This window comes from Limanda limanda, chromosome 14 (assembly GCF_963576545.1).
Source record: "Limanda limanda chromosome 14, fLimLim1.1, whole genome shotgun sequence".
Taxonomy (NCBI): domain Eukaryota; kingdom Metazoa; phylum Chordata; class Actinopteri; order Pleuronectiformes; family Pleuronectidae; genus Limanda; species Limanda limanda.
The window spans coordinates 6,669,928-6,697,364 of record NC_083649.1 but is presented as its reverse complement, the minus strand read 5'-3'; the positions used below and the strand labels follow the sequence as shown (position 1 = coordinate 6,697,364).

General features: G+C 42.9%; 2 protein-coding genes across 2 annotated transcripts in view; both read left to right on the top strand.

Annotated features, from left to right (window-relative positions):
* The window catches only part of grik1a (glutamate receptor, ionotropic, kainate 1a), a 36,561-nt gene extending 23,983 nt beyond the window's left edge, over positions 1 to 12,578 (top strand). The window contains exons 10-17 of the mRNA XM_061086330.1: positions 699 to 815; positions 1,255 to 1,458; positions 2,358 to 2,581; positions 2,678 to 2,796; positions 4,332 to 4,549; positions 6,052 to 6,277; positions 9,426 to 9,676; positions 12,411 to 12,578. Coding sequence (XP_060942313.1) covers positions 699 to 815; positions 1,255 to 1,458; positions 2,358 to 2,581; positions 2,678 to 2,796; positions 4,332 to 4,549; positions 6,052 to 6,277; positions 9,426 to 9,676; positions 12,411 to 12,578 — 1,527 coding nt within the window. The remainder of the gene's footprint in view (positions 1 to 698; positions 816 to 1,254; positions 1,459 to 2,357; positions 2,582 to 2,677; positions 2,797 to 4,331; positions 4,550 to 6,051; positions 6,278 to 9,425; positions 9,677 to 12,410) is intronic.
* A 6,596-nt stretch (positions 12,579 to 19,174) lies between these two features.
* Positions 19,175 to 26,893, top strand: map3k7cl (map3k7 C-terminal like). The gene is made up of 4 exons (XM_061085222.1): positions 19,175 to 19,250; positions 22,217 to 22,275; positions 23,696 to 23,811; positions 26,710 to 26,893. Exons 1-4 carry the CDS (start codon positions 19,175 to 19,177, stop codon positions 26,891 to 26,893), a joined length of 435 nt encoding a protein of 144 aa, XP_060941205.1.
* Positions 26,894 to 27,437: the final 544 nt, after the last annotated feature.

The window sequence follows — 27,437 nt, the reverse complement described above, 5'->3', positions numbered from 1 at the left end:
ATCTGTGATCGGTCAAACTAGAAACATTCACATTCATCTGTTTGTTGAGATTATGTGCAACTAAACCTAATTTGATTGATTTATTATCACATAAGAGACAAATAAGCAAATCCTCATAACAATAGGTTTGGCCTTTAGCTTAAAAAATTACAGACGGATGCAAAATTGTGAATTGATCCTGTTAAAATATAATAAAATATAGAGGCCACCAGATGCCAATTCAAAGCATCTTTTTTGTTTAGACATAAACTGCCTCTTCTTTTTTATATTGACTCTACAAGTTTTCGGCGCTTTGCCCAGAATCATCAGAGCAAAGCCGAGCGAAAGGGAAATGAACAGTGAACGGAGCAAAAGGTTGAACAGGAGCCAGGAGGAGTCAGGTCTTTTTAACCTAACCCACTTGTTTTTGATTTTTCTGTTCGACGAATCAGAAAATATTATTAATGTGAAAAGAGTATTGGAGCGGTTTCCAGTTTCCCCGGGAAGACTTCTAGTCTCTGGTATGAACGATAATCAGAATATTCAATCAGCTTCTTCCCTCAAACAGCAGCAAGTGTGAGAGATGATACAAACATGGCTTTAATCAAAGTCCTCCATGGTGACTCCAGTAGCTGGTGTCAAACAAACCTCCTGTGGTCCTGATCAAAGCAGGAAATGCGCTTGAATACATCTGAGGCTCTGCTCGCTGTTCTCTGCAGATCGCTGTGTGGAACTCGTACAGGGGGATGAACCTGACGGAGAAGTCCAGCAGAGACAAGAATAACAACGTGACCGACTCGCTGGCCAACAGGACCCTCGTCGTCACCACGATCCTGGTGAGGAGGAGGAGGAGGAGGAGGAGGAGGAGGAGGAGGAGGAGGAGGAGGAGGAGGAGAAGGAGGAGGGAGGGAGGTTACACAGAGGACAGCACAGAGAGGAGGAGGAGGAGGAGGAGGAGGAGGAGGAGGAGGAGGAGGAGGAGGAGGAGGAGGAGGAGGAGGAGGAGGAGGAGGAGGAGGAGGAGGAAGAGGAGGACATATGGGGAAGGGAAGAGTGCAGATAGAAGGACATATGAGGAAGACGCACTTAGAGAAGAGAGGGACACAACAAGTGGTGTTAAGCTTTTGCTAAGGATTAGAAAATAACATATATTTCAAGCTTTATTCTCACAATTCACTTGCTTCTAACTGATGTTTAGAGACAAACTGTAACAATCCTCTGTCTTTAACATGTGTTTCATATGGATTTAAGTACAGTGTGTTCTTTGCTTTGCAGGAAAATCCATATGTGATGTATAAAAAGTCCGACAAGGAGCTCATCGGCAACGATCGCTTCGAGGGCTACTGCCTGGACCTGCTCAAAGAGCTCTCCAACATCCTGGGCTTCACCTACGAGGTCAGACTGGTGGTTGATGGGAAATACGGCGCCCAGAATGACAAGGGCGAGTGGAACGGGATGGTCCGAGAGCTCATCGACCACGTGAGTTCACAGTTAGAAAGGAAATGTTTGATATCCTCATCTGAAATGAGATAGAGTCAAAATTATTATATGTAAGTGCTTAAAGGGGAATTCCAGTATTTTTCAAACTGGACCATATGTTTATGATTGTAATAAATGAATAGTTCTAACAATTACTATTGAAATCAGTCCAGGAGATTGTCCTGTGGGGCAACTCTGACAGTCCACCAAAAAGTACTTTTTATTACTTATTTTATTCTAATCTTTATTCAAGGGCATGGTATTAAAGTGGTCTTTAAGTTCTGGACTAATTGATTGAATTCATTCCAAACCCGTCATTCGCACTCAGATTTCCCTGCTTGTGTTTAAAGCTGCTCAGCTTGAGCTCAAACTGTGCTACTGCTCACACTCTGATATTTTGTTCCTCGCACTGCTTTTAAAACTGAAAGAATACGCTCTGGAATACAGATAAGTAAAAAAAATAAAACAATCCCATGAGTCATCTCTCTCTTGAAAAATGAAGACAAACTGTGATTTCACTGAACTGACACATAATCGAGAGAAAAGTTGTGTGTTATTGAGGTTGCAGGTGGTAACGGATTCAGCTTGAGAGCAAAGTCTTTATAGAGCAGCAGAATCAGGAGCGACAGTTTAATCAATGGTCGTTTGCACCTGTTGCAGCCTCGGGCTATAAACTAGTCTATTGGTTGTAGATTATGAATGAAATGAGATTTAATATTCTCTGCTTTGCTCTTATTTACTTAATCACTCGTCCTGGAAATTAAAAATCTAAAATGTCCCTCTGTTAATTAGAGAAGAGCATCTTTTTACAAGGTTTAATATTTGCTGTTGGGATATTGACGGTAGTTAGATTATTAGAAACGGAACAAACACTTGGACTGGGTCTCTGGTGTTTCCAGGTAGCGGACCTCGCCGTGGCTCCTCTCACCATCACCTACGTCAGAGAGAAATCCATCGACTTCTCCAAGCCCTTCATGACCTTGGGCATCAGCATCCTGTACCGCAAACCCAACGGCACCAACCCGGGCGTGTTCTCCTTCCTCAACCCGCTGTCTCCGGACATCTGGATGTACGTGCTGCTGGCCTGCACGGGAGTCAGCTGCGTGCTCTTTGTCATCGCCAGGTGAGAGGAGGGACTGGTACCTGTGATGATGAGAAGAAGATGAGATGAAGTATTATGTCTTGAAGTATTTATCTCTCTTCTTTTGTTGTCCTGCAGGTTTACCCCGTACGAGTGGTACAACCCACATCCGTGCAACCCGTCTTCCACTCTGATACAGAACAATTTCACTTTGCTCAACAGTTTCTGGTTTGGCGTCGGAGCGCTCATGCGGCAAGGTATCGAACTCACACTTAAAGAGATTATAACCTGTGGGTTTTTCTTTATTCTAGAGCTTGGCGTTTCAGATCTATAGCAGGATTTATTGAGTTCTGCTTTTTTACTCAGTTTTACTTGTGCTCAGAATACGCTTGCACTCAGATGTTTTGTTGCCTGGACAGATTTCCTGTGCTCTATCTCTTTTCCTTGCACACTTTTTCTCTCCTGCAGTTGGATTTTTTTGTGAAAAAAGTCTGTAAACATTCCCCAACCAATAGAATGCCTGGTGTTAACAAATGCAATCATCCTGCCCTCGTTGTGGGAGTTTTACTTGCATTAACCCGCTTGAAGTAACATAATAATCAATGTTTCAATATTGACTACTTGTACGTGAACAGGGTTGCTAAAGTAACTCGAAATTAGTTTGTCCTTCCCCTCTAGAATGACGCCAGGAGCATTATATGTTTTATTTCTCCCAAGGAGTCTCCTGCGGGTCATGAGGTTGGAAAGAAACATCAGTTATTGCAGGTTTCAAGTGTTCCCACCGAGCTGCAGAGTCTACTGACGTCCCTGTACAGCAGTAAAAACTGTCCTGACTTTGTAAACTCTTCTCTAAGCTTTTTATTTCAAAGCACCAGCTCCTGTATTCTGCCCTCTGCGTTTAGCCTGGATTAATTTCCCATGAGCTGCGACCGAACGCCGGGAGCGGAGTCGTGTCTCGGTTCACGTGGACCTGACCTCCCTCCAGGCAGGAGATTTGAGACAGGATCAGTTTGATAAACTGACCGACAACGCCAGTGCACAACGAGAAATGTCAGCGCTGATGAAATGTTGTGATTTTGCTGAAGACAGGCCACATTCGTCAAGTTTGTCAGCTCTTCAGAAACGCATCGGTTCTGATGAATGACGAGACGAGAGAGTGAAGCTGTTATTGATGAAGCAGGAGCCGCTGCGGTTTCTTCATTTTGATTTCTGATCCGTACACCAGGTTCAAACTATTTTGTATTTCATATTCCGCATATGTATTTGAGCTTTCTGTGGAACTGCATCATTGATAGTCTGTTAAACTCCTGAGAATCTGAAGTGTAATTAATCATTTTCACAAACTGAGAAGCTATAAAAATCGGCCCAAAACCCGGTACATTAAAAGTGGCAAATGCATTCTTCACCTACATTAATCTTTTTTAATTTCCAATTTCTCTGCATAGAGAAGAAAAACATGAATCATGTAACCTATTATACTGTTTCACCTTTATGTTTCATTACATCTTTTTCTACGTTCACTCAATTGCTTTATATTTAGATTTCTTTAGTTTGTTACCTTAGTAACAAACTTTACTTTCTAATTTTGTTCTGTTCAATTTGCTTTTTTGTTAAATTCTTTATTCAGTGTACTTGATATGGAAGAATATGTACGCTTTTTAAAGAGGATTTACACATACGCAGCCATTGTGCATGATTATATCAACATTGTTCTTCCCGATCCAACCTTGATCCGTAATCTCTCTCTCAAACCTTTACATTTTAAGCTTGTCTTTAACCTTTTGTCCTCCAGGCTCTGAGCTGATGCCTAAGGCTCTGTCCACTCGTATAGTCGGAGGGATCTGGTGGTTCTTCACCTTGATCATCATCTCCTCCTACACGGCCAACTTGGCTGCCTTCCTCACCGTGGAACGAATGGATGCTCCCATCGACTCCGCGGACGACCTGGCCAAGCAGACCAGGATTGAATACGGGGCAGTGAGGGATGGATCCACCATGACCTTCTTCAAGGTAAAAATGCCGGAGGCCCCGAATGTTCCTTCCTAGAGCTGAGCGGTGTGGAGGAGAGCATTTCTAATACTGGGGAATTCTGAGAAACCCCTATGAGGAAATAATTTGATATTTCACTGTTCAAATATACACATTTCATTACAAATAAAGAGAAAACACAAACATAAACATATATAAAACTTGAAAATGTAACGTAAATGCACATCTTTATTCTGTAAAATACGACGATAAAATATGTCTCTGAAAGGCTCATATCAACCAATCATATTCAGTTTAAGTGTTTTAATCATCAAATAAATTATTAAATGCAAGCAGTTAGAATAGGTTTAGGGTGTAAGGCGGGTAGTCCACTGACCAGAACGTTTGCTGTTCGATAAACACAGATTTAATACAATGCTTTGTTTTGAGTCATCTTAAGCAGGGTACCACATCATTCTGAAACGAATGTTAACATATCTAAATACATATAAATATTAAAACTTGTGACGTTTTCTTAAGCTTACAAATATAAAAAACGTCTCTCAGGGTCAAGCTGTGTTTTTGTATTCAAACACAAAACAGGTCTCCAGTATTTCAGCACAAGCACCAGATGTGAGTGTGACTCAGTGATTTCCGTAAAAACCAGGGTCACGTTAGTTCCCTCGACGTCTCCTGTTCCCTGTGACTCCAGAGAATAAAACACAAAGAAAGTCGAAAGACCGAGTCGGAGAAATGAACTTTGCTGAAAGGCGGCTGCATCAGGAGGGAAGTGGAGACGAAGCCACTCATTGGCCACTCGCTGTTTGCCCTCTGGGGCGTCTGTGCCGAAGATAAACATGTGTTAACTTGTTAGTTTGAATTATATAATGTATCAGTGCCCTGATGTCCTCGGGCAGGCCCCCCCCCCCCCCCCCCCCCGCCGCCCGCTCTCACTGCGTCCTGGTGGCTCAGCGGGATGTGATCCACGAGGGGCTTTATCCTCCCAGATTGCAGCCAGTGATTACGACTGCCTGGATCGGAGGAAGCCGGCCGTGTTGATGGCTCCGACAAATTGAATCAGCTGGAGGAGATTTAGAACACAGCTGTCCCATTTTGTGCAAGGAGACACACACACAAACACACACACACACACACACACACACACACACACACACACACACACACACACACACACACACACACACACACACACACAGAGACACACTCCCAGTTGTGCACTTACTCTGCATGTGGTTATGATAGAATTCCATACATGATTGAAATACAATGACTTAACATTAACATTATTATTAGTATTCAACCTTGCACAGGTTACTGCTACTTTCTCTTTTTATTGGAGCTTCCTTGCAAAAGTTTTTCACATGATCGTCCTTGTAACCTGTGTGACTCTAAATAAGTTGAATCTTAAAAAAACATGAATCTTAAAATACAGTGTAATACATTGTTTGTGACTTTATCCGCACTCATGAACACACATCGAATGCAAAACACTGCTTAACCCGCTTTGAATCCTTTTATTGCAGAAATCCAAGATCTCCACCTACGAGAAGATGTGGGCGTTCATGAGCAGCAGGAAGAACACGGCGTTGGTGAAGAACAACAAGGACGGCATCACGCGCGTCCTGACCACCGACTACGCCATGCTGATGGAGTCCACCAGCATCGAGTACATCAGCCAGAGGAACTGCAACCTCACACAGATCGGAGGCCTCATAGACTCCAAGGGCTACGGAGTGGGAACGCCTATCGGTAAGAAGAACGAGAAAGAGTTTAACTCTTCACTTCTCCAACAAACTCTTCATCCATGAGTGTATAACTTTGTTTTGTTATTGTCGTGGAGCAGAAATGAAACTAAAAGGAAAGAATAGCCAAGACTGTTTAGTTGTTTAGTTTAAAAGTGGAGCCAAAATGTCTCAATCGCCTCCTGGTGGCTGACTACAGTATAGGTCATAAACCTAGCTTACTCCATTTTAGTGCATGTTGGATAAATGTTTCTTTAAAACGGTTGCCTTCATGTTTTCAGTGTTTCTCGCTTTCTTGGTAAATATGGTTTTAATCGGTTATTTGAAGATATAAAATGTTTTCATTCTTACGATTCACGATTCACGATTGGTCGAGTGCTTTTTATCGATTGGTCCTTGTCAGCGTTCATATGTGAGATATTCTGGCTTCATTTCTGGATAGTAGAAGGATGTGGAGACGCGTTGTCCATCTTTATATTTTCAGTCCATGTTACTGATTCATTCTTTTCACTTGAACACACACTGACTCTGAGACACTGTTTATAACTATGTAAACTTTCTAGCATGAATTGCTTGTTCTCTGTGGTAGACTGCACCTATTTAGTCCCTTAGTGAGTCAGGAGAGGCCATAGACAAGTGAACTGCACGGATCACATTCATACAAGCTCTTCTGAGGATATTACAATGTACTCAAGGCCTTTGTGACAATTGTGTGACGAGAATCGAATTTAAATACAACCTCTTACAAAGGACCGTTTTTTGTCCCGTAGATACCAACTTCAATTTATTTGGAATTTGCATTTCCTTTCTTCTGAAGTCGGGTACGGAGTCGCTATCGTGTTTCCTCGACGTGCAAATGCTGTTCATGTAGAAGCTCTGCTGCTGCTCGGTGCTCATGTGAGGTTTCAGGCGATTTTGGTGGATTGAAGAACTGAAGTTGGATGCGAGTCAACCTGCTGGAGCGTGTTTGCATGGAGGTTCACTGAAGCTCTACTGAACATCTTGAGTCTGCCTTTTGTTTGCTCTTCTCTTCCCTAGAGGTTTTTAGTCTTTTTTTATGTCGTGATTTGTTTATTTATCTTCTTCCTTAACAGCTGGTTGTGAGAGCCGCTTTTTTTTATTGGTGCGTAGCTCTGCCAAGGCCGAACCACTGTGCATATGATTGTTTTGTTCTTAGCGTAGAAGTATAAAAGAATAATGTAGTGGTCTGATAACCCAAATGATTTATTTGCCCTAAAACATAGTCCTATGAAACCAATGTAAGACTATGTCCCATAAAGACATTAAAATCATGCCAGATTTATATTTTTATTTGGATCTGATTTATGTTTAATGGAGATCAGTAAATTACTCCCTGATAACTTTATGAAAATGGAGGAAACTCTTTGCTCTCTCTCTCCCCTTGTCACGCTTAAATCTGTCCAGTCAAATAAAGGCAAAATATATTTTTTAAAGCCCTATATTGTGATGTTAAAGTCTTCCTCAATCGTCATCCTCACCTAAATTGTGACATTTTTTTAAAGTTGAAGTTGGGTGGCAGACCTTTTGATTTGACAATGAATTGAACAGTTTGAAACCTCCTGCGAAGGATCTAATGACTCTCGTAAAATGTGGATTAATGCAAACCAGGGTGTAGTTGGACAAACCTCCACCTGAGTCTCAACTTCCTCTCACACCAGCAACGAGACCTTCCCTCGTTATTCTGCAGTTGCCTTCTCCTCTTCGACTTCCGCTGCAGAAAATATTTTGCAGTGTTGAAAATAATGATGTCGCCACCACAGGATGGAAGAACATCAGCTCTGCACACGGCCAGTGTCCTGAGCCTCTGCAGAACGCAGAGCTTCAGGTCCTGACCCTGCAGAGACAAGGCGGTGGGGTTGATTATTATATGTTTCATGTTGAGCTGCACCGGGTTCAGCTCCCATCATTTGCCCGTGGAGCCTCCTCTTCCTGCTGGTCCGAGCTATCAGAGGAGGAGGGAACGTGATCTGAAGTAGGCCGACACCTGTGATGCATCTGTTACTGACTGTGTCCGACCACCCTGGTGTCACCCTGGAGAAACCACCTGAGCACCAAGCAAGAGCCTAGTTCAAAGCAGATCAGGTGAAATGGCATTAAAAAAAAAAGGAAAAATACCAATATTTAGCCGGAGGGAAACTGCAGAGGTCCAGTGATTATTATTATTATTAGAGACTGTGTGTGTTTTAGGACCAGTTTTTATTTGGTGCATTTTACAGGATGTTCTCCAGCACAGGGGCTCTGTAGTTCCTGTGTGTTCAGTTTTTTTCTCATCTGATCTGCAAGTGATCCTGGATGTTTCAGGTTGTTTGATCGAAGAGACACTTTAGGTCTGAGGAGCTTAGAGCTGGAGGATGGAAAGGCAGAAAGCTCTGCATCAAAGCCATTTAAAATGGTTTCATTTAATGTTTTAATAACTTCTTCACCTTTCTAATCTCACCTGGTCTGTGGTGAACAAGATGCATGTTCTGATACAATTGAATACTGGCTTGTATATTGTATTAAGTCATGTCAAGCATATGGATTATATGGTCCATAAACACAAATCCCACAATAGTTCATGTACTTGCTTATACTTTACAGTCTACAGAGGAAAATACACAGATCTTTAATATAGTGCAGATGCCAAATGCAGAGAGTAGCAATGGTCACAAAATAAATTGAGCTCAGTAACTTGAATTTGATTTTACACAACAATAAACAACATTTTATATACTGAAGATACTTGTAGATTCATGATTCCAGTCACACCTGGTGTGGCTCTGACTCAGGTGGTACAGAAGCTTGTCCACTTACCAGAAGGTCAATGGTCCAATCCCTGGCTCCGAAGTGTCCTTGCCCCAAACTGCCCCTAACTGGTGGAAGGAATAATGAAATAGAAAACATGCTGTGTGTAGAAGCTCTGTGAGAATGTTTGCATGAAAGGTTGAATACCGCTCGTAATGTAAATACAGACAATTTAGAAACTTTCAAATCTCATCTAAGGCCTAAATATCAAAGTGAGAAAATGCTCATGCTTCCAAAACTTTACACAGAAAGAGCATCTAAGTGCCATCATCACAAATGACAAACAAGTGATAACCAGTAATCGCTCTGTCTCCACATGCCATTACACTAATTGCGTTCCTCCTCTCCAGGTTCTCCGTACAGGGACAAAGTGACCATCGCCATCCTCCAGCTGCAGGAGGAAGGGAAGCTGCACATGATGAAGGAGAAGTGGTGGCGAGGTAACGGCTGCCCCGAGGAGGACAACAAGGAGGCCAACGCTCTGGGCGTGGAGAACATCGGAGGCATCTTCATCGTGCTGGCCGCCGGCCTGGTCCTCTCCGTGTTCGTGGCCATCGGAGAGTTCATCTACAAGGCCCGGAGGAACGCCGACATCGAGGAGGTGAGTGAGGGATGAGGAGCCGCTGGTCTCCGGCCGAGTGATGGTGACAAATGAGTGGATTAAAGGAAACTAGGAATTGTAATTTGGTGGAATCTTGGCAGCTCCACATGATGAACAACCGCACTTTTCTTTCATTTTCCAGGATTGATTTCTTTGCTTTGCTTTATCTTTTATGCTTTCTTATTCTTTCTTTCGTTATTCATCTCTTTTTCTGTTTCTTCTCCATCCCCCTGTTTCTTTGCACGCTGCCACCAGGCCTTTTGTTTCTTTTACGGGGTGCAGTCCCGTCAGTTTCAGCGCCGGGGGTCCGCCGCCTCCACCGGAACCTCTTTATCTACTGATTTGGAGAGCGGCCGGCTGCTGGGCGATGACACAGAGTAGCCGTGGCAGCACATTAGCAGCACACACACTCTGTAGACGATAGGTTTGTAACCAGGTGTCCTTCTCTCCGTGTGACCCTGTTGAAAATCCCACCCTGTACAGTACCTGCCCCTGTCTCAGCCAATCCCACCCATCATTACCTCTTTACCTTCGATCGCTGCCCCTGGAGCCCAAGTTGTCTCCCTGCAGAATGTCTGTTTCATGTGGTTAAACCCATTTGTGGTCTCTTATGGTTTTGGACCATTACACCCATTCTGAAAAAAGGCTCCTGTGATATCGAGGCAACACTTATTTATCCGACAGCATCAAAGGAGACATGTTCTGCTCAGGTTCATCATTTTGATTTGTGTAATTTCTGCTTCTTTCCGCTGCTTAACTCACCTACACCTATATTACACATTAAATAAATATAATATTGACCCATATTCAGGTAAATCAAAAAGGACAAACACCCATTTGGTTTATTTTTATTTCAAATTCATTCCAGTTTTTAAAAGCGTGGTATTTTTCAGTTCATATAACTGGTGGAGAGCTCTGCACGGCTCCCTTGGTGTTAAGCTGTTTTTCTTTCATTTTTTTTTGCTTGCTCTGGATAAGTAGCCTTCTAATGCAAGCCCTGAAGTTTTGCCTCATTCATTCCAGTCTCAGCAGGCGTTTGTGTACACTTCAAAAGCTGACTTTGAACGCCTTCTGGGAAATCAAAAGATAGAGAAAAAGTTATTTGAATATTTTCCTCCTCATTACGCTCTTTGCCAGCCCGGTTTGGTTGGCTGGAATTTGGATAAGAGTGATGGGACAATCTGTGGAGTTAATGCGTCCCCCGACACAGATCCAACGCCAAGAGGAGAGTTATCATTTCATTTATGACTACGAGGGGAAAGAGTCTCTGAAGGTCTGGTCGGATTTTGCCATCTAGATTTAAATCTTTCTCTCATTGAGATATGCCAAACATGAAATACTACAAAGAGGAGCGTTTTGTACTTCTGTCATTAAATGATATAAATCAGTGCACATTAGATAATCATGTCAACTGCTAAAGAAATAAAAAGGATTATCCAACCATCCATCATCCATCAATCCTGGAGCCAGATAAATAGAATACCCCTAATTAATACATTAATTAATTAATTAATTAAAGAGCAAAACAACGGGGTTTTTATACAATTGGATTGCCAGATAATTAGGTGTGCTATTAGAAAAGTTAATTAATTAGAAAGTCGTGCATACATCTGCCTAGTTCCATCAATCCCCTCATGAAAACCATATTTACATTCACTGGAGCCAGATTGTAATTTGCATCTGTCCTGAAAATGAGCCTCATTCTCTCCACAAGATCCATTAAGTAACATTAATGAGAAAGCAGTGAAAAACAGCCTATAGCACAAAGAAAGAGAAAAAGAAATCCTGGACCTGCAACCAAATGTTTTAGGTTCTTCACCGGCTCATACCACATCCTTCCACCAGGTAGTTTTTGTTTATTCGTTCTTACAAAGAAATAAGCATATAAACCAACATCAATCGAACATGAGGTAAAAACAAAACCTCCACGGCAAAGTTAATTTAAAAGTTCCAGCATGATTTGGCTCCCGTTAGATAAATCAGGTTTAGGTTTACCGTCCAAAAACAATCAGAAGACCCCAAACCAAAAGGAATGTAATCTTTGGTTTGTGCTTCTCAGTCTTTCAGGTCTGAGTCTTTCATGCGGTCGGATACCAGGTGTGGCTCTCTGCTGATACCGAGCGATTGCTGCTGTTTGTGGGAAAACCTGCGGGAAGCCACATTCATTCCAGAACCCCGAGGCGAAGCCCGAGGATGAAAGAGAGAGAGAGACACCTTCTCTGGTCCTCGGAAGCAAAGAGCAACAGATTAAAAAAACGGGACGACTCGGTTCTGCGAATGCAAAACACACGTTTGAGTGAGCGCACCGTTCGGAGGAGAACAAAATAAATATGACTGGAGATTGATGAGTTCAATGTCATTTATTATTGTGCGGAATCAAATAAAGCCTGAGGGACTCTTTGGTAATTGAAAATAATTACCATATTATGAATTCGTAGCTGCTTGCATTAGGAAATTGCACGGCAGAGACTGTCCTTCATCTTTTGTCTGCGTAATTGGATTTTATGATGAGACAACAGAGTTTGCGTGTCTTTTTACAACTCTCGTCTTTTGTGGTGTTTTTCTGGTCGGACCTTCAGAGCGTCGACTCACATTCAGCTGCAGACAGCGAGGAAATCAAAATCTAATTATCTTTGAACTAAATTAGTGTAGTTTCCTCTTAATGCTATAACTTATGATTCCACTTCCAAGTTCATAAAGGTCATAACGGTTTCCCCCTGCTTCTCTTTGGTAGTGTGTGTCCTTTAGCGCCGTGATGGAGGAGCTGGGAACCTCGCTGCAGTGTTACAAAGGCGTCCGGAGGAGGTCGCGACCCCGCAGCACGGCGAGGTCGGCGTGCGTCATGTGTCAACCCAGACGCACGCCGCAGAGGGACGGAGCCAGACGCGACTCCAGCACCTGAGCCTCGGATCCAGGAAGACGAATGGAACTCAGATCAGAGACTGTTTGATTTCTTTGTTTGTGACCGACTGGCTGACGTGAAGTTGTTCCCTCATCGTCACCTCTGTGTTTACACCCAATGTGAATGGATTGTACATTATACTGTTGTTATGACGACGGAGAATGAAAGCTCTCTCCCTCACTCTCTCTCTCTCTCTCTCTCTCTCTCTCTCTCTCTCTCTCTCTCTCTCTCTCTCTCTCTCTCTCTCTCTCTCTCTCTCTCTCTCTCTCTCTCTCTCTCTCTCTCTCTCTCTCTCTCTCTCTCTCTCTCTCTCTCTCTCTCTCTCTCTCTCTCTCTCTCTCTCTCTGTGTAAAATCCTTTACTGTTGCCTCATGGCTGTCGTTTACTGTCCTGAGTAGTTTGTAGAGTTGAATCTGCAAACTTTATTGACACTTTCACCGTGTAAATGTACGACAACTTCACTGGTTTTCAGAGTAAAGCGATTTTTGCATTTTTTTTTAAACTGCAGTCCAGTTTGTTTTTGTTTATGGTCAGCTGAATCGTGTGTGTGTGTGTGTGTGTGTGTGTTCCGCTGTCCGCCATGTGTGTGTTGTGTGTTTGTTCTCTGGCAGGTAGAAAAGTAGCTTCAGAGCCGAGTCCTGAGCCAAACTCTGGCCAGTGAAAAAAACGCGATAAGGACGTCTAAGGAAAGTGAGGAACACACCTGCTGTTTTATAAACTTCAGATACTGGCACACACACACACACACACACACACACACACACACACACACACACACACACACACACACACACACACACACACACACACACACTCACACACACACACACACACACACACACACACACACACACACACACACTCACACACACACACACACACACACACTCACCCACACACACACACATCTGCACATAAATGCCTGTGATCACGAAATAAAGCGTTTAGAAAAAGGATGACAAGTGAAGACGAAAATGACAAAATAACAAATCTGAAATTCTCAGGAGGTCAAAGGCAAAACACAATTTCCTCGTTCCCACTCATCATTCTCTTCCTGGCCTGAGGCTTCTGCCACATTGAGCTTTGCTTCTCTTGAAGTGGATGTTTAACAACGTACTTGCAACTGTCAAGCAATTCATGATTATGATGACTAGATACAACGATATAAATACAACAAATTTAAATTAAATACAACCATTTATTCATGCAGAGCTTTTATCAAAATGTGCCATCACGGAATGATAAAGAAATGCAAAATCCTGGATCTGCCCCTGCAGCCATATTTAATTGGTTCTTCTTTGACCCAAACCACATCTGTCCTTCAAATGTTGTTGAGTAGTCTATGTGTGAACCTGCTTATAGAAGACAAACACAGGCTCACAGTTCCCTCATGAAACTACATTTAAATTCACTTAATCCTGATTTTAATGCTCATCTTTGAATTGGATTCGATGAGGGAGAGGAAGCCAGTGAATAAAAGTGTATAAAAAGTCATGTTTTCATGTCTATGAATATTTAATTAACGTTAGATTTAGATGAAAACTACATTTAACTTGTTTTGGCTGCGTTTTAAACTCAATCTCAAACCAACACATTTAAACCAGGAGCATCCTTCAGCTGACAGCGGCGTGTGCAGCACTTTCACCTCCGTGGTGCAGGTAATCACAAAGAGGAATGAAAATGCTCTCGGCACAATTAGCTCAGTGCGGCAGGAATGCAAAAGGCGTCGATTGCAATCATCTCCGTCTGACTCACACACACGCTGCTCTGAGGGGAACGCCACTCATCAGGACCCGCAGCAGAACAATCAGCTCGACGCTCCAGCGCCCACAAACACATCAAGTTGACAACAGCTCGCAGCGAAACAAGCGAATGTTGTAATGACGTCGATGTTTTCATTGACGAGTCTTACATCAGATCCTCTGTGTTCAGTGCTTCACGGTGAAGTAGAAGTTTGCAAAAGTTTTCTTCCGGTTTGCTTTTGTCCACTGAATCTGAGCTTAGGGTCAAAATAATGAGGAAGAAGCTTGTTGACTCTATGCCACCTCTTACCCAACTTGTTTAATCTCTTCTCCTCCACCTCCTCCTCCTCCTCCTCCTCCTCATCCTCCTCCTCATCCCTCTCTGGGATCCTGTCCTCCTCTTACCCCTTGAGTCTTCTTCCCTCTTGCCCCATGCTCTGTCCGTGGACGTTTAGTCCTTTTGGAAATGGATTTTGAAGCCAACAAGTCACATTTACAACATAAACAAGCACCTTACTGTATCAGGAATTGCGATTGGATGTTGAAGATATAATTGGCCCTTGTGTGTAAATTGTGGCCCCCTTTATGGCCCCTCATTCAGAAAAATCCTACTTGTCCTTCCCTGAGTTTCATGGTGAGTTAATCTACACCTGGAAATGCAGAAAAACAAAGTGTGACAGTCACCAACCTTATCAGAATCTGTATTGAGAAATGGAAAGAAAACTAAATGTCAATGAAGCACCTCCAACATTAGATATTGATACGAATCCTCATTAATGTACCTGACCTCTGATTCTTTTCTTTTACCGGCTAACGCGTTGACATTTCAAACAGGGGACGAGCAATAAAACATGTAAATACTTTCTAAATGATCGGAGTCGTAGGTCTGGTTGTGACATTTCCTCCCGGTGGATTGTGCATCCTGAGAGAATTGGACCGAGCTTTTCTTAATCTCCTCGTGTAATGAGTTTTTCTCTTTTTGGTATTCAGATTAATTCTGGGATTGGGCTCAGTCCCATGTAATAGCGTTTGGTTGTCTCTAATCTCCTAACCCCATAATTCTTAATCAAAACCAAAGGCAGTATTTTTTTTTTTTTTATTCATTATCTAATCCGTCATGAATGAGGCCATGGATTACAACTCCGACCTTGGCTTCCTGCAAAGCCGAGCAGGACTCTCAGCTTCTTCCTAACCTGTGAGGACCTCACCTGAACACCACGCTGCTGCAGGACTAATATTTGTCTTCACCTGTCTTCACGTCCTTGTGTGTTTCATCCTGTCTCAGTTTCCTCGAGACACAGGAGTCCACAACCTTGGCGGAGGTGAAGGAGGCGTGGGCAGAGATAAGGAGATAGTGGCATCTGTCTGTTTGCTCCGCCGGTAAGACGGTCAGAGGCTAAGATCTAAACTTATTCACTCCTGGAAGAGATGGAGGAAAAGGAGATTGAGGAGAACGAATCCAGAGCTGAGGGAGTCTGTTGTTGACATCTTTAAAATGCTCAAATGGAGCATTACTGAGTTCATGTGGAGGAAAGGTCAGGGAAACGGTGAAGAGCTAAATTTAGACGGGATTTATTCTGACCACCTTGTTGCACGAAACTCAGCCGCATTAATAAATATATCTTGCATCAGAAAAACAACATATTTCTTTGTGGAATCGGTCGAATTCCTCTCAGACGTCACACGTGAATCCCTCGGCCCTGTCAGGTCCCGTTCATGTGTCTCTCAACTGTAAACACGAGCACAGACGAAATCAAATCCAGACTATGACTCCAGCGTGAAAGAGTGGCAGACATCTGAGTGTGTCCCATCCATCACAATGAGATGAACAGTCTCTGGGGCTGATAAGCCAGGTCTGTGTCAACAGCCTGTCAATGAAGACAAACGAGGAGGAGGAGGAGGAGGACTCTTGGAAGTGCAGAGCGTAATTTATTTCTCTCTCTCTCTCTCTTTCTCAACCTCTCTCTGTGTGTTTCTCTGTTTCTCTTCTCCTGCCACCTGAGAGCCTGGCAGTAAATAATTCAAGGGGAATGCTGTCATCTGCTGGCGTGCAGGTGAAGTGGCCTCATGGTTATAAAGCAACAGATCACAGCAGTAAATCAGAACATAAAAAACAACCCTGAGCAGTAACTCACCGAGCCGCAGGAGCCTGATTTACAACGCTCCTCTCCCTTTTAAAACCATCCTCACAGGCTTAAGGTCAGTTAAGCATCATTATGATGCAGTGGGGGTCCATTTTAAATTCTGCTCATAAACATTGACGTCAGCCTATAAAGAAAGATAGAAGACAACCTGAGAGGCCCGTTTTCAAATTGAGATCATAGGAACTTCTTGGTGGTTTGTTTGGACACTTGGGTTAAAATGCAAAATTGTTGCTCCCCAATTAGAACCAGGTATCTGTGAAAGAAAAGTAAAATACCTATGTTAAGTTAAAATGCTTCATTTAGATTAAGCACCGTGAGAGTTTATTTCCAACCCAAAAAACAATAAGAACAGAAGACACACAGTGTAGCATCTGCATCGCACTGATAAATTAATTTAAACCTGAGTGAGTTGAGAATGAACACATAGTCTATAATCATACACTTTACTGGTCGGCTATAAATTGTAAGTAATTCAGTTTATAGAATATATATAAACGGCAAACTTTGATGTCAGAATCAGAATCAGAAGGTATTTATTGCCAAGTAGGTTAACACCTACCTGGAATTTGCTCTGGTTATTGGTGGATACAATGAATATAGAAACATAAAAACACAATAAATACACCACACATAAGAAAAACAATAATAATAATAAAAAAACAATATATATTTACTCACTATTTACTTCTTCTTTACTCACTTTTTCTAATATTTATACAAGGTAGCATTTATTTAGACATAAACATATCTATATACAAATATGTACACAAGTTAAAGGGAACATCTTATAGATCAATACTCCTCCAAATGTTCACCCCCAACGAGACACACACACACACACACACACACACACACACACACACACACACACACACACACACACACACACACACACAGGCTGCAGAAACACTCCAGGGAGCTGGTCCATCTGGAATCACAGATGACGATTTAGCCAAATCTTTTTTGTTAGAGCAAATATTGTATATAGAAAAGAATATAAAATGGTTTGGAGGACCCCACCTGTCCTCCAAATGTTCACCCCAAACGAGACGCACACACACACACACACACACACACACACACACACACACACACACACACACACATACACACACACACACAGGCTGCAGAAACACTCCAGGGAGCTGGTCCATCTGGAATCACAGATGACGATTTAGCCAAATCTTTTTTGTTAGAGCAAATATTGTATATAGAAAAGAATATAAAATGGTTTGGAGGACCCCACCTGTCCTCCAAATGTTCACCCCAAACGAGACGCACACACACACACACACACACACACACACACACACACACACACACACACACACACACACACACACACCGAGTGGCTCTATTTTCTTCCTCCGGAGCTATTCTAGTGTGAGACGCTCATTCTGAGCAACTGCCTCATTGCACAGCTATTGCAAATCCAAAGAGCGATGGGCATTTTTGCGGGCTAAAGTCATGTCATCCGAGACCTTTAATTGGAGCCGGGCGGCCGCGGGGGGACAGCGGACATCATTCCTGCTCCGCCTGCGCCCTGTGGTGTTGCTCTCGAACCAGTCCGAGTGGAGAGAGAACCTGAGCTGCTGGAGTTTCCCCCCGAGCCTCACCGGTGTGTTGGACGCGTTCCCTTCACGGTGGGAGAACTTCTGAACACACACCAGTCGAGTTGGGGTCTCCACGGGGGGGCGGAGGTCAGCTCCTGGACGACACAACTTGTGCCAACGCTGCTGGATTTTGCGTAAAGGCGCAAGGCACGATAGACGAGCTGCGCTTTTTTGTTTCTTCCTGAAGTGGTTCCACTGGGACTCGAACCACATCCCACTGAGGACGTAAACTGCTTCATGATTTAAAACGACCCTGAAGTTCCTGGTCCGGGTTCACAGCTGCTTCAGGTAACCGTGACCTGTTGGGCCCAATGGCTCCTTTACAGATGGGACACTCTCCATCATAATCTGAATTATATGCTTACCCTTATAGCACTTTAAATCATTGTCACCCTCTGATTAGTCTGTCACAACACATTTTGTTGACTTCATAAACTCATAGTTTAACTTTTTCCAACAACAACAATAAGGAAAGTGTGTGTCTGCTGGTGTGGAAGGTCACCGAGGTCCTCTGTGTGGGACAAAGGGGGACAGAGGGTTTATACCAGGGTTAAAGGAGACATGATATAAAAAGCTTCTACCTCTACTGGAAGAGAGGCGTCCAGAATCCAGACCTCCGAGCCTGTCTGTCAAAGCCCCCTAATTATTTAATCCCACCGCAACTCCAAGTGCATGATGGAACTGCTGTGTGTGTGAGAGGGGGGGAGGGATGTTTACATAGTCACATATGGGGGACTTGAGGTCAAGGTTAAGTTTGGTTAATTGTGGTTTGAGTTAAGGTTAGGGAGTTGGGTTTAGGTTAGGTTAGGGTTAAAGCAAGTCTCCTGGAAATCAATTTAAACCAATGATTGATGAGTTTTGGCTGTAAATGTTCTTTAAAAAGTTTAAAACAATCATCTAAATCCGATAAAGTCGGGAAACTATCACATTTAAGATGCTGGAAACCGCCATTTTCACGGTAGATCTCTGGATTGATCGCAAGTTTTCACTCGACCCACTCATCGTGTCGTTGTGACATCATCACCGGTCGTTCACGAGCTTCCTGTGGATTTGTGCTAACAGCTCTGTTTTGTCCCTGTGGCCTCGTGAAGGGATAAATGATCACCTCAACCAGAAGAGTGTCTCCCGATAAATCTGAAGTTAGGATCGCCTTCAGCCTCGATGAAAGCTCAGGTAAACAGACACACACAACAACACACACACACACACACACACACACACTCCTGCTGCTTCTCAAAAACTAGGAAACAACTCCATCTAAGTTTAGTCACCTGTTTCTTAATTAATAATTTAACACCTGATGCATCATGGATCTGTACTCTCTCTCTCTCTCTCTCTCTCTCTCTCTCTCTCTCTCTCTCTCTCTCTCTCTCTCTCTCTCTCTCTCTCTCTCCCTGTGTGTTTCCACTATGTGAACACATGCACCACATTCTCCCCACCCTATCACTGTAACTGTGATCATTCCTCGGTGCTGTAGCTCTAACAGGTGCTCCCTCTATTTCTGTTGGACCACATCACATTAACAAACACACACACACACACACACACACACACACACACACACACACACACACACACACACACACACACACACACACACACGTCTGCAGCTGTGCAGCCTCATGAGCAAATGCACCGTTGGAGGTGGATTAATCAATTATTCAATCAGTCAGAAATATGCATGATTCATGTTGTCTCCCACTCACTCACACACACCCGGAGGTCTGTGGTACCGATTTACTGGAGCTGGTTTCACTGGGGCCGGGCACTGGGACAGCAGCTGCCGCCCTGCAATGCTAGAGTCAGGTTTCCCAGCTAATACTAACAGTGTCCCGCTGCCTGATTCACTGTTCAGCTTTTAGAACACTGGCCTATATTTATAAGCAGTTAACACTTACAGGCCTGCTCCACCCATCCTTGATCCCCCGGTGTCTGTCTCCCAGGAAGTGAGGTGAAGGACTGAGGGCGAAAACAACACGCTCACATTTGACTCTGAGCACAGATTCGCTGAACTACCAGTGAAGCTTTTGTTTTTGCACGTGCTCCTTATGGAATTCCTTAATCTACTGTATTGATCTTAATTTGTCCTTAAATAGCCTTTTCCCCTCTTTCTTAAACATCCTTATTCACTACACATGGATTTTCATTTAAGGCTCATTCATGCTGCCTTTACAGAAAAAGACAAAAGTCCATTTCAAACCATTTCCCTGTCCCTGGGTCCCTACGTACGTTGACATGGTTGTTTAGCAGTTTTTGACAACATGGGGACAGTGGAGGAGGTTGTGGTGATGCAGCTCTTGAAAATTAGGCGTTTTAAACGTACTTACTCTCAACGTCTGTCCTCAAAAAGTCCTGCCACTGCTAACATATTGTCGTCTCCCTTGAACTATTGACTACGCTGCCGCCCAATGATTTACGGTGGTATTGCTGCTTCGTCTGTATCGTTCTGAAGAGCATAAAACAGCCTTTAGTTTAATATATGTCCTCATGCTTCAGTTCACATTCATAAATCTCAGGCACTGCAGAGGATCCGCTTTAGTTTTTTGACATCCCTTATTTCAGTTTTTTCCAAAAAGAGTTCCGGCCTCAACCTCCAGAGTCAAACCTCGTTCCCCAGAGGATCGTGTTGTTGACTCTTTGAAACCCATGTTCTCAGCAGGCAGACTTAGACCTGTTGCACCATCTGGGGATCAGCCTCTAGTCCCTCTATGACTTCATGCCGGGCATAGTTATAACCCCACACTGTGTCAATCCCGAGCTTGGGAACTGTATTTGTTCTACATCATAATTGGCCCCATGGCTGCAGGCCGGCCCGCTAATGCGCCCGCTTTTAGAAAGTTGCATCACCCCCGGATTCTCCACGTGTTCGGCCTCCCGGGGGGGCATTACAGGCGAGGAGGAGGTCCGGTGCAGACAACCTGTCTGTTTCTGTCCGTCTGGCTGTCAGTGTGTCTGTCTGAATGTCTCTCTGTCCATATGTCTGGTCTGTGTGTTCCCTCTGCCCACTGTGTGTGTCTGTCTGCCCACTGTGTGTGTATCTGTCTGCCCACTGTGTGTGTCTGTCTGCCCACTGTGTGTGTATCTGTCTGCCCACTGTGTGTGTATCTGTCTGCCCACTGTGTGTGTATCTGTCTGCCCACTGTGTGTGTGTCTGTCTGCGCCTGTGTTCTCTGCCCGCGTCATGTCTTTCAATGTGACAGCTCATTACTGCCGTTCAGAGAGAGGACACGGCTCATTTATAAGTGCAGCACTGTGTTGCTATGTTGTTGTGTCACAGAAGACGAGGCCCCTATAGTGTTTCATTTTGGGACGTTTTATGAGGGGGAGACAGGCTTTAGAGCGACTGCCTGTAAAACAAGTCACTTGGCTGTAAATCAAAGGCTCGGAGCCAACGACCGAGAAGACGTTATGCAGCGTGTGGATTAAGCAAGTGATGTAAGAAAACTCTGGACAGGAAGGAATTCCTACTTTTCAGACAAACTTTCATCAGCATTCTACCTGGAAATCAACTTGAAGCTAAAGACAAAACTTTACTCATTAAAGAAACTCAGGATTTCATATCGTCCTTCAACAGTGAATTCCAATGATCCACTGTTTGTAAATGATTCAAACTTAGATTTGACAAAAAGATCCATCTTGAACATCTCTTGAGTTCCTGGAGGCTGATTGTCATTGATTACTTAGATATATACATTTTAATCCATTAAACCATTGGTTGAAACTTCAAACTAATATAATATATATTAATATTCTTCTTAAATGTTAATATTTAATCAAAAAGGCAAACTATTCACCATAGCTTTCCAAAAGGGATGATTCTGTATTAAATAGTAATCAAGCAACATTAAAGTGCAGGACTTGTTAAAGTAAGAAAAAGAGACTTATACTTAAGAAGAAAATATTAATATTTATTCCACCTCTGCATAAAACACAAAGTATGCTCTCTGTAAAGAATATGAAATTGTTAACACAAAAACAATAAAAACTGAATTCTTAATATCCTTAACAGAATTGTGTTTGATAGTTCACACTATACATCACAGTAGTAGTATCATTTCAACATATACTAAATGACATTCTACATATTATCAGTTTTAAAATAATCAGTTCAAACTAAACCATGTGTTGTGTCTCAACAGATGTAAAAGATGTGGGAGACCTCGCAAAGACTTTCCCAGACCTCGAACAGCGATTACAGGTAAACAGATGCAACACATTACATTGGATACACAAAGGAGGAGGTGCATGATACAGAGACGATGGCAAATAATGCTGGTGAAGACAATATTAGCATTTAACATTTTGAACCAAACCCAACTTTTAAATTCCCCTCTTTTAATTTATAGTATTTTACTGTACAAACAATCAAACTGCCGTTTTAATACGAAACTACTAATTTAAAAAATTGTTTTAGAGAAAAAGCAGCTGTAAAAATTATTAAAGATCATTAGATTTAAAATAAACCTCACTGTAAATTATAAAAATCTATAAATACGACATCAAGGTTGATGATATCATTGCATTGATGATATATTGTTACTGAGATGCTAAATAAGGAGGCGCTCGGGATTAGTTCATCCATAAATCAATGTTTTCCCTGTGTGTTCTCACGCTGCTATTATTGTTGTCATTGAATTATCCTTCAGCGGGAGCCGGTGCCAGGGTCACAACCAGTGCACGTCGGTTTAGAGTATCAAGTTGGAACAGTAGTAGTGCCAGTGAACGATCGCTGCCAGACACGGTACTACTGGGAAAAGGGAAAGGGGAACATGGCTTTTGTTTCCATGTAACATTAAATACACTTCTTCATACAAGTGCTATGAATGTAAATAAGTTCAAGTTTATCTGGTGATATCTGCTGCTAAGTTCGGACAATTGACAAGCACCCGAGGACATTCCAAGCCATTGTGCCTCTTCTAGCTTCTGCTACTACATGAGAGGAAATCCTCTTTTTAAATGTGTTTTGAAAATCATTTCTGTATTTTCAGAATCACTGAACACATTTCTCAGCATCTAGATGAAAAAGAAATTTAACTCCGCCTATAAAATATTTTCTCTCCCTTCTGAAGTGGAAGCGTTCCGACCTGTCCTTGGCAACCGGCAGGACGCCATGTCTCCCATCTTTGTTATGATATAGAAACAGAATTGGGGATCCCCTCATGACACCTCCACACGGTACTGGCCGGCCCTCGTCAGCAGAAATTCGTCCGTGGCAGAACGCCACGACCAGCAATAGATCTGTCTGCAAAGACTCATGGCAGAGTTGGCCAGAGGCTTGGGCAGTGAGCTTTATAGCTCCTGTTTATAGCTGACTTTAGTTCAGGATTATCGATGTCTCAACCCACTGTCACTACCTTTCAGTACAGGAACATTACCTGACAATGAAAAAGGCAGATCTCTTATACTGAAACAGGACATCGATGAAGGCAAGAGTTGTCATGGAAACTGTCCTTTATTAATGTCGATTAAATGTTAGTGTTTAAACTGTCAAACAGGTTTTTTAATCGATAATGAACGATTATTGCTGGTAGAGTCGCCCAGAATACGATCTAAAGATGTTTTTCTCAGGAGCTTGAGATTAATCTGAACTAACTCCACATGTGTTTGACCTCTCGCAGCCAGTTCCCCCCTGTGGGTCTCGGAGAGAGAGTGTGCAGGTGTACAAGGAGCACTGCAGGATGGCCAGAGAGTTCCACCAGGTCAAACATGAGATGTCCCTGCTGGAGGACCGCAAGTAAGACCCCACAATCCATTCACTATTGTGTTGTTTGTTCTGGTCCATAAACCCTTTTGTTAGGATACAAATGAAAGACTATGTGGAGCGATAGTAATCGTCTGACTTCAGATCAGAGGTTTTTGTGTAAGAGTCATGTCAGGGTCACAGCTCCCACCAGCAGAATACCTGGCTATGGGTGGCACAGTGGTAAAGTGTCTCGTACATGTCAGTTTCCTCAGCTTGCTCCAGGCTCCTCCCACAATCCAATGACATACAGCTTCGGCTTGAGTTAATTGGCGACTCTAAATTGCCCTTGTGTGGTGTGTACCCCACCGCTCGGCCAACTGGGATTTGCTCCAGCCTCCCATGACCCTCGATGGTTAAAACGTATAGATAACAAACGGATGAACAGCTACTGGTTTGTCCAGGCAAGTCATTAGAACAATTATTTTTTATATGCTTAAATGTCCCTAATTGGATAAAGGTAATTCAAGAAAAACAAATGACACTTTACCATTATAATACATCAAATGTTGGATTGGAAATCAAACTTACAAGGTTGAGGGGGTTATGGTTAAATTACCACCTGAGCTTTGGCTGCAAGTAGAAGAGCTGCAAAGCATTTTGAATCAAACGTCCACTAGATGGCGCTTGGCCGTTTATAGCCTCAGAAAATAAACCTTCAACCTTCAATAAACCTATTTTAGCAGTGATTGCATGAGACCTGTGTGTGTGTGTGTGTGTGTGTGTGTGTGTGTGTGTGTGTGTGTGTGTGTGTGTGTGTGTGTGTGTGTGAAACACTCACAGAGCACACTGTCCCCTGTGTCCTCAGCAGCTGTGGGTAGTCTTAGCAGATGGATTTTCAAAGCCTTTTACTGTTACCCTACCACCACACCTACACGCACACACTCACGCACACACACACACACACACACACACACACACACACACACACACACACACACACACACACACACACACTTGGCAGTTCCTAAAAAGAGAACAGCAGGCCGACTGATGGGATGAGTGTAGCATTGGGTTTAGATAAGAACACAATGAGTCAGACCCGTGCAACCCCACAAATCCGGACCCACTGAAACACACACATACACACACACACACACACACACACACACACGCACACGCACACGCACTCGCACACGCACACGCACACGCACACGCACACATAAACTAAGATACACACTTTCAGAAAGTTTAGATACAACTAGACGATATGGGGGAAAAAACCACAACCTTTTTGTATACTGTTACTAAATGGAATTTCTCATGAATTAGAACATTGAATACTTTTTCATAGTGGGTGAATATTTTTGTGTCAGCCAACAGCAACATGCATGACACAATGAAAGTTTTACTTCCTGTATTTTATGAGGAAGAGAACTCACAGATAGAAAACTGACATTTCAGACACTTGCATGTGTTGCAAGGATGACAAAACGAAATTTGACAAAATGCACTCGCAGTATCAAACCAGAAACACAAAGCAGCATTCATCAGAAACTTTAACTCAAATTCATGAATGTCATGAAAGTGAAAGTTATGACACCCAACGACAAAAACAACAAATATGGGTTTGGGTTTTAAAAAGTTGGTCATAGTGGAATAATGGAGTTTTAGAAAAACCCTCTACAGTGTATTTATAGAAACAATAACTCAAGATTTGATATCGAAGCCTAACATATAAGGAATAAACCTTGAGTGAAAGAGTTGGTGGGGGATTGAGGTTTTATTTTGGTGACTCGGGGGTGGTGTGGTAATTTGTTGTAACTTTTTTCAGATCTACACAGAGAAATGACAAAAGGAACTATTGGTTTAAAGCCTTTTACTTTGAAAATACCTTTGTTTTATATGTATTCATCAGATTCAGGGTCAATTCTCTGTTTTGAAGAATTAGTTTGAGCTGACCTCTTCCCACATAAACATGCACATGTACAGACGCACGCCCACATTACAGTGTGTGCTGTTTCTAGAAGAGGAGGAAGAACATCCTCTTGTATCTGAGTCTCTTATTATTCACTTTAAATCAAACTGTGTCTTCGGTTAAAAACTCATGGTTAAAAATAACTTGTACTTAATTATAGCAGGAAACGATTATGAAACCATTCACAGTCTGTCTTTGTGTTGAGTATTAGATAATAAATAAGGTTATCCACATCAAATCAATTTTTCTTATTTGATAATAATCAGGAAATATGTAATAACTGAATGTAGAGTGTGGACATGGAGACACATAGACTCCATTAAAAATGATGCCTGCATTTCTTTTTTCATACTGTCAATTGTCAACGATTTACTTTCAGTTAAATTATACAGAAGTCTGTAAAATATGGTGAATTGATTGGTCAGCGTTGGCTCAAGAATATTTTTGTGGCTCTTAAATCATTATGATAAGCAATAACAGGTTTTTATTAATAAATCTGTCGACAGTTCTACACTCAGAGAAACTCTCATCTACACCGCAGCTGTTTTACATTAGACATCATGTTTATGACTTGGATTTGTCCTAAAAAAACAAACAGATCATTTTTCCTTATAAACAAGGCAACAACTTGTGGTGGAACTCGTTTGACCCTGACCACCAAACGTCCCACTGACTTATTTCAGAGTGGATAACTTTGTTGTAACCACAGCAACAGGGTTTTTTCCCTTCTCAGCTCTTCCTGCAAGTTTCCATTGTTCCCATAGTTCTCGAGGTTTCTGTGGTTCCTCCCATTGTATAGAGTCATGACAGATGTAATTTCCTCATAGGTATGAATGTGTGTTACCATCAGCCTTTATTCTGAAATGGGAAGCTTTTATAAGTGTTTCCCTATACTTTATTTAATGCATTTTGATTATTTCCTTGAAGGGATGTAGGAACCTGCTCTTAAATTTCGGTCTCCCTCGTCCATGTAGGCGTAAGCTGCTGGCGGAGCTGGTGGAGGACGAGAAGGTGGCCGTGCAGATCGCCCGTCTGGAGGAGGAGTTCCGGCGTCTGGCGGAGGAGAACCGCAGCTTGGTGACTGTCCACAACGAGCGCGCCCAGCAGCTGGAGAGTCTCTGCCTGTCTGACCCAACCAGTCGCGACTCCTCCTCGTGACCCCTGACCTCTGCAGCACCTGAGCGTGGCGTCCAGGGAACCAACCAGAACCAGATATAAAGGCTCAGGCCGCGGCCCCTTCGTTCTAGACGCCGGCGGTCTGTGAATCAGTTAATTACACACACAGACGCCGTGTTTGTTCATGTGTGAGTCATGTGTTTGAACCGCACATGTGCTGTCATCATCAGTGTGAAGGTGTTAGAGAGAATCTACCGAGCTACGACACGAGCCCGTCCTCCCGAGTGCACTGTGTGGTTGTTATGTGATGTTCAGGGAACCTTGGCTGGTAAAATTCACAATGTCAGCGGCTGTGAAAGTGACCAGATCTGTGAGCTATACCTATATCTCAGGTCCTGTGGAGACTCAGATCTCTCACCTGAGGTCTGGATGTGGTCCAAATGTTTCGAGGAGTGTTTCCCCCTGTACCTGCCTGTCGGGTTCTTGTTATGGTAAAACAGAAAATGATTTATCTGGGAATTGTAGCCTGCGTGTGAGGAGCAGCACTGTTGATTGTTAGGAGTTGTACATTTTATTTTCCATGTAG